General features: G+C 40.0%; 1 protein-coding gene across 3 annotated transcripts in view; it reads right to left on the bottom strand.

Moving 5' to 3' along the window:
* The window catches only part of Mtmr2 (myotubularin related protein 2), a 56,838-nt gene extending 44,241 nt beyond the window's left edge, over positions 1–12,597 (bottom strand). Inside the window, exons 1-3 of one of the 3 annotated variants that reach the window (XM_031345127.1) lie at positions 11,557–11,685; positions 4,641–4,711; positions 1,248–1,280 (exon numbers count right to left, since the gene is read on the bottom strand). Coding sequence is in view for 1 of the 3 variants with exons in the window: in XM_031345125.1 (XP_031200985.1) it covers positions 11,557–11,636 (80 nt within the window). In the remaining 2 variants the exon portion in view is untranslated. Of the gene's footprint in view, positions 1–1,247; positions 1,281–4,640; positions 4,712–11,556 lie in introns of all 3 variants that reach the window. The other 2 variants (XM_031345126.1, XM_031345125.1) reach the window with 2 other exon arrangements.
* Positions 12,598–14,098: the final 1,501 nt, after the last annotated feature.

Below are 14,098 nucleotides of genomic sequence, written 5' to 3'. Positions count from 1 at the left end.
CTCTGTTATCTACCCTAACTTAAAAAAGGCTTATAAATCCTATGTTGTGTCCTGGTTAGTTTGTATACTGTCTGAAAACTATCTTCTCAAATATATTCTCTCACTGCTAAAGAACCTGGGTTGGCTATGAGACTATTAACTAGTCTTTCAACCCCGTCAGAAATACAAGACGACCAATATTATCTGAAAATATAGGAAGCCTAAAACAGCTCCCAGAACTAAGACAAATTGTAGAGGCAGCTGTCTTCCTGTACAGCCCGAGTATGTAAGAAAGGTGGAGCATCAGTCTTCAGCTTTCTGGCCCAGGATCATCTGACAGACCTTGAAAAACAGGAATTACTGAGGACTAACCTATTCTGTCTCAGCAGAACTAAGGTGTCCTAACCTGTAACTTGTGTCCTCTCAAGGATGGTACAGGTCTGCAGGAGAAATAGGCAATTTCTGTCCAGTGGCCACCTAGCCACAATGTACTACCTTACCTAGAGGTAGAGATGCTCAGTTGCTTCTTTGAATCCACAAAAAGGGAAACTGCTAGGAGCAGATATGTCTCAACAACAAAATAACAACATTAAATGTCACATTCCGTGGATTTCTGATGGTTTTGAAAACTATCTACGTAAAGTAATCTGGACTGTTGTCCGTTAACTACTCTCAGCTATTTCTAAATAAAAATATCTTGCAAACACCCTAGCAATGAACTCAGAGCCAAGAATTTACTATCTGGCCCTTAACTCACAGGCTTAAACATCTTAGATAGTTTATAACAACAGCTATAAAGGACTGGGTCCAGGCCTTGTACTTTTAAAAATAAAGATGCCAGTGGCCAATGGCTATGCAAAGGGAGACGGTGCAGGAGCCTTAGATTTGCTCAGAGGCAGAATCACCGTGATTGGAGGGATAGAGACTGATCAGATTTAGAGCTGCAGAGGGAAGATCATCCAGAATATAGATGGAAAGGGAAAGCAGCCCCAGAAGTGTCTTGGGCAGCAAAGACCAGTGGGCCTCACAGAAAGTAACAGGGTAGCAAAGTTAAAAAAATCAGATTTAGAAGGTAGTTGAGCCAGGAGTACCAGAGGGAAAGTATGCTAGCCACAGGATGATTAGACATGCTCAGCCTTTGAGTAGCTAAAGCTTTTCAAAAATAAGCTAATGTGTATGTGCCTTTTGTTCGTGGATCTAAAGAGCTGCTGGAGGGTGGCTATAAGCATGACCCACAGGGAGCATAAAGCAGAGTAGTTTAAACTCACCGCTACATGACTCTTGTAATCTTCTCATGCTACCTGCAAATGTGAATTCATTATTATTAAATAAATTGATGCCATTCCTTAGACTATGCAAGTATTTTAAAATGACAAACACAACTATTACTGTACATGTCATTGTCCTACCAATTAACTCACTTTCCACACAGACTCCAAAGTCTCAGATGAAGGTAAAGAAGTGGAGTTGGGTTGCATTTGTTTCTTTCCCTGTCAGCAAGCCACTAAGAAAGCCCAGACCATACCCCATTCTCTTCCTACCCTGGAAAAGTTAAATACCTAAGTTATCACTCATGGATTCCTGCCAATGGTATGGAGCTATACTTCTGAACACTGTTCTCTAAATAGCAGACTGGCTGGGTGCAGAAATAACAGTCCATGACATCATTACTTCTTTCTTGCGTTTGTCAGTTTTTTCTCTATTTTTATGACAGGACTGAGCAATGTCCACCTCTCCCCCAGAAGTATTTAAAATGAATAAAGAGAAAGGGAAGGCATAGATGAAGTGAGAAACTGTAATTAGACTTAACTGAACTGACTGCATAAGATGAGCTGTCATCAACTCTCCAACATAAATTTTCTTTAATCAACAAAATGTACACCCTGTGAACTTTTACCACTTCTATACTATAACTTAAATTGAGAGTAAAGACAGTAGAGCATTTAGGTGAAAATCCAAATTCCAGCTCCATTTTTTATTAGCAAGGACACTGGAAATGTTTGGGTCTATCTATCTATCAAATCAGGACTCTCTTGGGAACCTCAGACTGCATAAGCAAAACAGCTTTGAACTATAAAAACCTATCTGCATGCTTATTAGTAAGTGTGGCGACACTGAAAAGATCAGTGACCATTTATTTGCTAATCATTTCCTTCCATGAATTTCTGCTGAAGGAAGTCTTCTAATACAGTACCCTTGAACATTTCATGTACTCAAGGTGATAATCTGGATTGATCACTAAGACTCTGTTCTAGTTTCTTTTCCTATTGCTGGGACAACTTAAGGAAGAAAGAGTTTATTTCAACTTACAACTCAAGGGTGAAGCCCATCATGGTGAGGAAGTTACAGCAGCAGGAGTATGAAACCGCTGGCTACTCACATCCTCAGGGAAAGTCACTGAGACAGTTGGTTACTCACACCCACAGTCAAGAAGCAGAGACGAATGCACTAATGCTCAGCTCGCTTTCTCTGTTCTGTGTAATCAATATTCCCTTGCCCAGAGAATGATCCCAACCACTATTAAGATAGGTTTTCCTCCCACATGGAATAATATAATCAAGATAATTCCCCACAGGCATATCCAGAGGCCCCTATCCCAGGTGATTCTATATCCTCAAGTAGATGACACTAACTATCACAGACTCTGACACAATGAAAGAGACATTTAGGCTACTTGTGTAACAATAACATACGCTTAACAACTGAATAAAATCTGAGCACAAGAAATAACAAGTCAAGTGATCAGAATTTATATTCTTCATTCGGATTTTAAGCTAAAATTAATGGCAAGCATATACAGTTAAATAATAAGGCAACTTTGTAGGTAACAGTTACAGCTGTGACATTCTAGTTTTCAAAACATTTCACATCATCATACAAATATAGTGTCACTCTAACATATCTTTCAGCATGTATGAAACTTCTTAACTAAATTCCTTTGGTGGGGAATTAACAGCACATAATAAAGTCCTCTTTTTCTTTCTTTTTCCTGCTATAATGCCAGAACTTGAATACCAAACACAGGCTCTACAACTGAGCTACATTTTCAGACTAAGTCTCATTTTGGAGATGATCTATTTGCAACTTTGACCCTGTGGTTACAAAACCAATGGCAATGGTACTGGTATCTGTACAGATGAATGACTACTGACAAGCAACACTTTGTGCATTGAGAGCCTCGGTTTGGTCTCCCACATCATAAAGAAAATAACATGTGAAAAGCATCCTTTAACTAAGACATACCTCAAAACACTCAGAAACTGAGTTGTAACAGTTTACAACCCACTTTCTAATAATTCCAATATCATAGGATATGTTTTTAAAAGTGGGCTAACTTCACTTACTAATACAAGATATAATTCAGGAACTATGAGATACAATATAAAATACGTGCAATAATATAGTTAATTCAAAACATATGGTTCAAAATATTACTTATGATTTTTTTAATAAATACCCTTACTTATTAAAAATATTTGCTGGGCAGTGGTGGCGCACACCTTTAATCCCAGCACTTGGGAGGCAGAGGCAGGCGAATTTCTGAGTTCGAGGCCAGCCTGGTCTACAGAGTGAGCTCCAGGACAGCCAGGGCTATACAGAGAAACCCTGTCTCGAAAAACCAAAAAAAAAAGAAAAAAAAAGAAAAAAATATTCATAATATATTACAAATATAAGTTAATTTCAATGGCAAGATCTATGGTTTGGTGTGTTAAACATCAGGTTCCATACATAATAAAGTCAAGCTGCTCTGACACAGCTAGCCAGCACCTCCCACACAGACACTAAAAACAGAACTTCAGAATCATAGAAAATTTAATCCACACAGGAATAGAGATGTCCTAAATTTAAAAAAAACAAAAACAAAAACAAAAAAAAAGTGCTTTCCTTACCCAATGATTTAAAAATCAGTATCAGCCATACTTCAGGCTAAAGACTAGGAAACAGCATGCCGTCTTCAGGTAAATGATACAGCTGTGGCTTTTAGGTTTTTCCAGGTACAATGGTGAACTGGTTATGATATTAAAATGTGGGACAGAGGAAGGGCTTATAAACATGAAGCACAGTGAGGCTGTCTAGCAAACAAAAAACTGCAGCATGACCCGTGAAATCTCCAACTCAGAGTTGGTAATTACTGAGTGAATTAATTAAAATGCTGGTTCCAGTGCATAGAGTACAAGACATAGTGAATACTTGGCAACATGGAAGGAAACAGAGAGATGAAAAGAGCAGGCAGGAAAAGGAAGGAGAAGGCTTGCATCTCTCTGCGCTCTTTATGACTGAGAGATACAAAATGGTAGAAACATAAGCCACATAGCAGATCTGCTACCAGAAAACAGTCTCCACATAAATATAATCTGTACCCTATTCATCCTGTTCTCCTAACAAACTTCAAAGTCCTATGGGGGAAAAGGGAGGAAGTACACAGAAGCACCCCCATGCCTCAAAGTCAAAGGGAAAATTACTAGGTGACTAAAACGTAATGACTGTTTTCCCCAGGTAGAAGAAATCACAGGATGTTCTTGACTGGAATTTGGAATTGAGATTAAAGTCTGAAGTCACTGGTTACTCGTGCACAAATTTTATTTGGGATATCGGATTCCAAGAATATTACTGGCAATGTTAATTTCTGTCCATTTTTTTGCAGTTTCCCATTCACTTACATTATAATTTTTGAGATGTTTTATCTTCACTTCTGATGATCTTCAAATGTCAATGGTTCTTAACATATTAACTGTAAACAAACACAAAGGAACTTAGGGGGTTCAGATACTGAATGAATGAGCCCTGGAATTAAGAATTCTAAATGACTGTGCAAAATCTGAGGGGCAGAGAAGGAGGGAAAAATCTTTACTTGCATGATTCATGTGATCTTCAAAACATCAAACTCTCTTTGTAAATGAAAACTACGCACCACCAGTCATCTTTCTTTCTGTATGAAAAACAAATTGCTCAGAGCTGAAAGAAATTCTCAGCTCCATAACATGCCTTGTCAAGAAGAACAGCCATCTGAGCCGGCATCAATCTGTGCAGGAAGTGCTCTCTAACTGCAAGGCTGCCTGGACCCCAGGCACCTCCATTTTTGTGTCACACACAGACCCTGAAGTCAAAGAGACTTGGTCTCCAATATCAGTCCAGGCTAATCTTCAACTTTCTTACCCGTAAAACAGGAAATTTAATACTGTCTAGCTTATACAGGCTTATGTGAGAAAAGCCCATAAGTAACTTAGTATCACCTGAACTCAGCACACACAGAGTAAGCCCACAACAAACATTCGGTGCTATTATTTACATTACACTGTATTTATTATGCCTATTAACTTTGCTGTAACAACTATCACATGACAAGCAAAATTTACCCTGGGTATTTCTATTTTTGTTGCTCCCTTCGATAAGATGAAATAAATGCTTTTTTAATATTAGGAAAAGAAGACTGATTAATTTTACTTTTGACCTTTACAGGCAGGCATCTTTGCTTAGGTCAGAAAATTATGACTCACAGTAACTGGCCTGTCACAAGTCAATTACTATCCTTTTTACAGAAGCACAAACTCGAAGTGAGACACATAAGTGCTTGAGCAAGCATTCATTTTCTGTCATCAGAAAAAGGAATCCTGCAGGATGAGGAAGTAGGACAGATGGACAGATTTGTTATTTGTATCTGTGGAACCCTACAGCCTGATGAACAGTGTTCCTATCAATCCACAGAACACTTAGCTACTCACTCCCAAATATTTAACTCCTTATGTTTGAAGTCATACTCTTAAAATATTTAAGTTAGGAATGGGAAGATGTTTCGGTGGGTTAAGCATCTGCTTCAAGTATGGGCAGGCGAGTTCATATCCCCAGTTCATATCACATAAAGTCAGGGCCATCTGTAATTCCTGTATTCCTAGAGCTAGATGGGTGGTGACAGGGGAGAGTCTAGGACAGCTCAGGGTTTAGCCAATCTGGCACGTGCAGCAGCAATCGAAAGAGACCTTGCCTCAGACAAGGTAGAAGGCAAAGACCAACACCCAAGGCTGTCTTGACTTACACACACACATCCACACACACTATAGTATACATGTGTCTACATACACATCCACACACACTCACAACATACATACACACATACCATACAGAAGACGTTTTCCCCAAGTTTAAGAAATATTTAAGTTAGGTAATACAGAATTCATACAACATTGATTTCTCTGGATTTTTAATGTTTTAGGGCAGAATGAAAGACAAACAATGTTGACAGAAGTACTGATAAACTAACATAGCTTAAAGATGATCAGGTTTATTTCTCATCTAGAGATAAAAATATGTGGACAGAGGGTTTGGAACTGGAGAGGAGGAAGCAGTAGATGGAAAGACCACAACTCCCACTACCTTGCCCTGCGATCCGAGCTCTCGGAAATCGAAGTGCAGCATAGCTGCCTATTCTTTGATCCCTTCTTGCCCAACTCTTCCTGGGTACTAAGTACCACTTTCATTTTAGACTCTAAGATTATGACTATTAAAAAAACAAAGCCAAAGCCATACACAAAGCACAGTGTTTACCTTGGGGTTGAAGGTGCTGGCAAGTCTCTTGGTTTGTTACAATACACCACAGCTCATTTTCTATTGTTACTACTGCCTGGCAACCAGAGGCATCTCCAGCTTACATGAGCAACACAGGAACATGTTTCTTGCTTTTAAATGGTTAATTTGTGTCTGGAAGAATCTACTGCCTGTATCCTATACTATCTGTCTCTCTTTTTCTCTTATTCCTTAAGCCAAAACCTCCAAGCTTTGCCTTAGCACAAAGTCTTAGAGCCTACAGAGCTTATTATCCTAGAGTGCCTTACAGCTAGCCATGGCCATAGTTCCATGCAAGAGGCAACTAGACAGTATGTTTAAAGCAACCTATCATCTCCAAAAGCATGTCTTCTAAAGAGAAGAACTGTCACTCTACCTGAAATTTCAATGTCAGGCTCTAACTGCAATGTTGGCTAATACAGTAACTTTGGAATCTCAACACATGAAGAATTTGTATCCTTGGTACTCAGATCCACTACATCACAACTGCATTACCTCTGTGGGCTTTTATGTGAGAAAAGAAAAAAACCTGTTGTTTCCAGTCACTGTCAGTCCAGGTTTTCTGTTGTACTCTAAGCCTAATTCCAACTTTAGGTGGAACTCAATGGATCACTACTTACCTAGCTAGCACTCACGATGCCCTGGATTCCATCATGAGACTTGTGAAACATATCTAAAATATCAATAGAAATATAACACCTGGGAACTAGGCAACAATTCAGTACATAAAAGCACAAACACAGCTGTGCACCTATACACACATGAACACATGGGGAGGGCACAGCTGCACATACACAAAACCTAACTTAAAAAAAAATAAGAAATTTTCACATACCAGTTTTTAGATGGGTGGTGTGGTTATTCTAAAGCATATTTTTAAAGTTCATTTTTTTTATATTTAAAGCCCAGTATCTGTCATAACTTGATCTAGACTAAAAAGTATTCAAAGAGCTCAAGGTTATTCACAGTAGCAATAGTCTGTGAAGGAAAGTGGTTCCCACCTTGGGTGCTGAGCAGCTTGCTCTTTCAGAGGTCTCCCATCACAGTGGGAGAAATTAAGCCCAGTTAGCTATGAGGATAGGGGGACTAAAATTATGATTGTCTCCACTAGGAGGGCATCTTCCACAGCCTCTTATACTCTGAGTATCAGGAACCTTCTGACATCATCACATTATTTACTTACTTTATGTATATGAGAACACTGTAGAGGTCTTCAGACACAAGAAGAGGGCATCTGATCCCATTACAGATGGCTGTGAGCCACCACCATGCAGTTGCTGGGAACTGAACTCAGGACCTCTGGAAGAATAGCCAGTGCTCTTAACTACTGAGCCATCTCTCCAGCCCCAACATCATCACTTTTTAGAGCTCCATCTTTAACCTGCTTCCTGCAGGAATCAGTCTTATAAAATCATTCCAAGTCCTTAATTAGCATTTAGCCATTTATTTCACCTAATTACAAGGCATAAGGATAGCAAGTACTTTACATATTCAAAGCCATTTTCCCTAAAAAATGGAAAACACTCCACACTAGAATCTGGAGAATTTCCACTATTCAAAACCCTAAATCACATGCAATCTTAGGCCCTGGTTGTTTTTAATACAATAGCATTAATTTGGCAGCTTTCCAAAATAAACTTCCTGCCTTCTGGACATTAGTGCCCTGCAGTTATTTCCTTCCCTTGGGTACAATTCATGTTACTTTGGTTTGGTTTATTTATGCTCTCATAGAATTTTTCCATTGTTCTACTTTTTATAAATATAATCTTACTGTAATGTATCTTATTAGGAAAAGTCTTAGAGTTTATACTTTTGACTATGTTATCCACAGCTGCAAATAATAAATACTCAGAAAATTTTCCTCTAAAGCTGAAATTTAAGAAGGAAAAGGTATAGAAAGCCCAAACGCAGCTTTAATCTCAGCACTGACTCTCACACTTGAGCAAAACCATGACAGTAAGGCTGCGGTGGTGGCTGAATCCCAGCCACGCTTAATTCCAGCTCTTGGGAGGCAGAGGCAGGTCTATCTTTTGATCCTAGGCCAGCTTGATCTACAAAGCAAGTTCCAGGACAGCCAGGGGAACACACACACACAAAAAAATCTTGATACAAGTGCTGGTGAGTTCATAATAATATTGGGTCTTAAATAAGAAAATATTAAAGTTCTTTGAGGATCTAGAAATAATGAAATTCAAAATAATTTTTAGATTACCAATACAATCAGTGCAAGACTCTGTGCCAATAAGAGCAATGTCAAGGGAGACATTCAGCCAGTCAGTCACCTCGTCCTGAATCTATAACTTCTGACACTAGTCCTGGCCAGTTGCCTCAGAAAACACACCACAAGTCACAATGAGAATACATAAGAATGTGATTTTTATATAAACCTATCACTACTGGAAAAACACAGAAACATATTTCCTACCAATATGTCACTTTCAAATGACATTAAAGCTAAAACCACAGATGAGATTTTGCAACAAAATATGCTTCAGGCATCTGGGAACTCTTTGCTTCTTAAGATCATGGTAAAAACTCACAAACAGTAACCCAGGGTTCATTATTTTCAAATGATGATAACTTTAAGAAAAACATACAATTTAAAAATGCAATTAAGTTGATGAGTGGGAGAGATGGTGTCCACCTATAATTATGGCACTCACCAGACTGAGGCATAAAAAAGCAGTCATGAATGGCAATGGCCTTCAGGATATATGCACCCTCTTGCTTTGTTAGTGAAAGTTAGGCATAAATATGGGACATGGACCAAGCAAGCTAATAAATTTATCAACTAGAAAGCAACTTATAATATCAAAATAGCCAGAGACATAAGTATTACCCAGAATAGCTATAGCTTGAGGATATATGAAGAAAGAAAATACACATTAAAATGATTAAGAGGGAAAATTAGAAAATAGGAGTCAAAGTAATCAAAAGAAAAAATGAGGACCTAACAAGCTCAATAAAGACAGGGCTGAGCACAGAAAAGGAAAGAAAAAAATGCTATTAATAAGACCACATAGGGTCCACGTGATTTCACATACAAGTAAGCTGAGGATGAACTCGAGGTTGCCCGGAAGCTTAATGGAAGCCTGGAAGATGGAAAGTAGATGTAGGTAGTAAAATATTACAGACACTGCTGAAGGTCAGGTCTATCTGAGCCTTCACAACCGGCCTACAGTAGGTATTTATTAATATTTATATTCCAGAGTTCAACTTAAACAAAGAATCAGAGAAAGACCAACAAAATACAATTACAGAAACAGCTGGATGACCAGGATGTTAAATAAAGTAAATTTTGTCACAGCACCCTAGAAAAGGGAGCCACATGTGTGCAGAGTACCCAGGACCTGCCTAAAGAGGGCAATGCCAAGCAAGATTCACCCCTCACTGCTTACTACAGTTGATTAGAAACTTCTGAATGTTGTATAAAGAAAAAAAAAGGTCTTTTGAAGCCAAAAATATCAGATCTATATTGACACAGAAGGCAGAGTTAAACCAACATCTCTAAAATGACTCGTGCAATCCATCAAAACACTTTTAGTAGAAGCTACACTTCCCAAAGCCTTTCACCCACTTTAACAGAGTATGTATGACATTTTAAAAAGGATCCTGAAATGATTCATATGTTCATTTTCATATTTATGTTATTAACTATTCAAACACAGCATTTCAACTAAATTCATCTCATAGAAGCATTTCAGGCCATTAGGGTTTTATCAATCTCAGTTATAAACTTCAAGTTTTTACTAAACTGAGATAATCTCCACTCTCCAACGAATAGAAATAATTCTCATAGCTAAACTCAATAGAAATTTAAGTCAGAGTTGAAGAGATGGCTCTCAGCAGTTGAGAGCACTTGCTACTTTGGCAGAGAACCAGGATTGAGTTTCCAGCATCCACATGAGGGTCACACCTGCCTGTCCTCCAGTTTAAGGGAATCTCACCTCCTGGATTCCTCCCTGCATGTGGTACACATGAATTCATGCAAGTACACATGCAAAAAGACAGTTTTAAATAGTAATACATTTATCAATCTACTGGGTGAAAGAAATTGTGTGATACATTATGAAATATTAAAGATGACTTTCTAGAGAATATGAAAGCAAATGAGATAATTTCTTATTTGAGCATCTGTATAAAAAGAAACAAACAAACAAAAAACAAAGTACAACTTTGGAGTGACCAGGCAGAAAAAAGCTGAGCTATCATAATCAAACACCAATACTTGCTTGTAGTACTTTGTACTTTGTAGACAAACAAAACAAAACTTGAAATAATTTAGATATACATTTAACACAGTAAGTAGAAATAACAGTCTACCTTGCCTGTACACTCGAACCACCTGTGGCTGTCTTCCTACATTAAGCTTAAAATTTAAACTAACAAGTTTCTATGATGAAGCTGTTATCTACAGTTAATTGAAGAGTGCTCCAAACCGACACCACGTATAATGTATGTTGTGTTGGTAACGTCACTGATGTTTAAGCTGAGAATCTGACTCTGTGAGGCTGTGTCCCCTCTCCATTTCAAATCTAAACATGCTTGTCTCAGAGTGTCCTCTAAGACCTCTAGTCTGGTGATAAGCTGGACCCCAAACTCTGTGATTAGAACAGAAGAATAAAAATGTCACGCCCTGGTCAACTGAACTCTTGATAAAGTTAAAAACGCTGCGTCCTTAAACACAACTGGAGCAAAATCCACGACCGGAAAATGAGCAGGGATTAGAGGGGCAGTGGCCATAAAGAAACTGTATTTTCACTTCTCACACCAAAAGCCCAGAGGAGGAAGCTCAGCTCCGCTGGGCTCTCCATACCCTCACAGGATGCCCGTGGCTTTTCCTCTCTTCGGGGTCCAGCCTCTCCAGGCCCAGGTCTCTCCTCTGAGTGCCCGGGCATCCCTCCCGCAGGAGCAGCCTCAGCCTCTCCTCCCGCACGCCCTGGCATCTCCATCCACACTCGCTCCCGGCCTGTCCCGGCACCGCACAGCCTCCGTCCCCACACGCCCCGACCTCACCTGGACAGTGAGTCCTCGCTGGGCAGCCTTGCCGCCGGGAGCTGCGCGCCGAGACTCTCGCAGCTCGAGCTCTTCTCCATGGCGCGAGAACTGGAGGCCGCTGCGCCCTCCGCGGCCGCCGGCGCGAGATGCAGAGGAAGGAGCGCACCTGGCCGCAGCCCGCGGTCAACACCGCGCCAGGCCGACTCCGAGACCGGAAGCGGCCATGTTCCCCCAGCCTGCACTGCGCGCGGGGGCTGTTGGGAGTCCGGCCCCGTGGCGCTACAAAGCGGTGCGGTGCGCACGCGCCTTGGCCGCCCAGTAAGAGGCGGCCAGAGTCTGGTGGAGCGTTTCAGCTAACAGGAAAATTTCCAGAAGGAAGAGGACACCAGTGTGTCAGAGAAAACACACAAGATGTGAAGGCTTGGTAGCGGTGGACTCGAAGACAATGAGAGGAATATAGACAGCCTGTGGGATGAGGGGGTGAGGTGGGACATCAAGGGGCAGAGTATTTAAGGATGAGGTTAGAGATAGTGAAGTGTACATCATAGGTGATATGAGAACCTATTTTGTAAAGGTAACAGTGAAGCTAAGCAGACTGATTCCACGGCCTCCAGTTACGTTGCATTTACATCTGCTTCCTTCTGTGTAAGTGTATTAACCTCACTGAATAAGTGTGTTGATAAATGTAAAACGCCTAAAGCAGTGCCTGCTTAAGAAGCACTCAGATAGCAGTCAATGGATGCCCATATATACACAACCTAACAAATTCAATAAAGGTAACTTAATGAAATAAAATTAAAGGATGACAGAGCATTAACAAGTGGTTGGGAGGAGAAAGTTAGTAACAGCTACCCCGAGGGGAGGGGAGGGAAAATTTCCACCTCTGAACGAGTTATACAAAGCAAAGTGAGAATGGAGTTGAATTTTCAGGCCTCCGGTGACAAAAGTATGGGTTAAAGTGGCTTGAAAGTGTGTCTGTACCTGCTAAGCATCTTGACACCAGCCTATAAGGTGTAGTAAGTATTGAAGTGAGAATGAGGGAGAAGCTGCTAAAATCACAAGAATTAGACACAAGCACTGCTGAATGCCATGGTATAACATAGAGAACAGACTTCCCTCCTGTGTGCTCCTTCATATTACCTTGCAAAGCAGGAAGGGAGTGTGGAGATGGAATGTGATAAAGGAACAGGAACAGGGTAAAGGGGGAATGTTAATACCAGTGGCTTTCTGTTACTCAGGTCACAGGAAGGAATTTCTCTAATTGTGACTCTGCCTTCATCATGTCACATGTCTGGAAAGCAAGAATTGCAAAGATTATTTTTGTAAATAAAAGAATATTTTAAAAATTCCCACTAGGATAAACATAATTGTGCTCTTACAAACTAGATTTAATTTAAAACAATTACTTGGTTTTAAAACACAATCATAACTTATAGAACCAAGGAAATAATTCGTGTGCTAGCTCTCCTTTACCGTATTCCCAATGAAAGATTGATTTTGGCTGATGGTTCAAAGATTCCAATCCATGGTCACTTGGCTCCATTGTCTTTTGAGCCTGTGGAAAAAGAACAGCAGAGCTGGGAACACATGATAGAAAAATCTGCTCATCACCAGGTGGTCAGACAGGTGACAAGGAAGAAAGGAGAGAAAGAAAGAGGGACGGGGTCTTAATTAGTCCCCACTACCTCACAGTAACACTATCAGTTGACAACCTGGCCTCTAGAGCACGTAGCTTGTGAGAAATATTTCAGATCCAAAACCTTTACACTGTGTAAGTACATTTGTAATGGGTTGTCCTGATGCTGCTTGTATTCAAATGCTAAGTTCTCTATCCCAAGATCTGGTTGCTCTAAGACTAGCAGTTCCTCATCTATTCTAGTGTTTGTTGGATAAATCTTGACCCCCAAATTATCTGTAATTGGTTAATAAAGATGCCTACAGCCTGTAGCTGGGCAAAATAGAGGTAGGTGGGACTTTGGTTCCTGGGCTTGGGGTCTGTCTGAGGCAGGAACCACGAAGAGGGGAACAGGGAGGAGGAGGAAGAAATCTTCATGGGAATCGTACTGTATGGACTTGAGGGCCAGCCTGTTGAAATGGGAGCAGCTCAAGCAGACCATGGGAAGTGTTATCTCAGGGTTATTGACAGGGAAGTAGACAAAATAGAGGATTGCTATCTACTCAGCTCAAATGCTTAGTATAAGCTCAAAGACTTATTATAAAATATAAAGGCTTATGTGTCTTTTACTTGGGAACTGGATGATCTAAGGTGGGGTAGAAAACTCCAAATAATATTTACCACAACATACATTACCTACAAGATCAACTTATCCCAATTGCATTCTACATAAACTAGAAATATTATCAATGGATGAATGAATATGTGATTGATTATGTTAATCCACAGATTTGAGGAGAAAGTTCACCGACCCAAATCATCATTGCCAAATGATTTAAAGCAAACTTTTTAAAATTTGTATACATGACCTGTCTTGCCCTAAAGGTAGGGTTCAAGAGATCAGCTTTGAACATGGGGAAAGTTTTTATAGTTCAGGGGTAGGGG

The sequence above is a fragment of the Mastomys coucha genome, unplaced genomic scaffold, assembly GCF_008632895.1.
Source record: "Mastomys coucha isolate ucsf_1 unplaced genomic scaffold, UCSF_Mcou_1 pScaffold23, whole genome shotgun sequence".
In the NCBI taxonomy this organism is placed as follows: domain Eukaryota; kingdom Metazoa; phylum Chordata; class Mammalia; order Rodentia; family Muridae; genus Mastomys; species Mastomys coucha.
The sequence above is the reverse complement of the archived record's forward strand: the minus strand, read 5'-3'. Positions and strand labels throughout refer to the sequence as shown.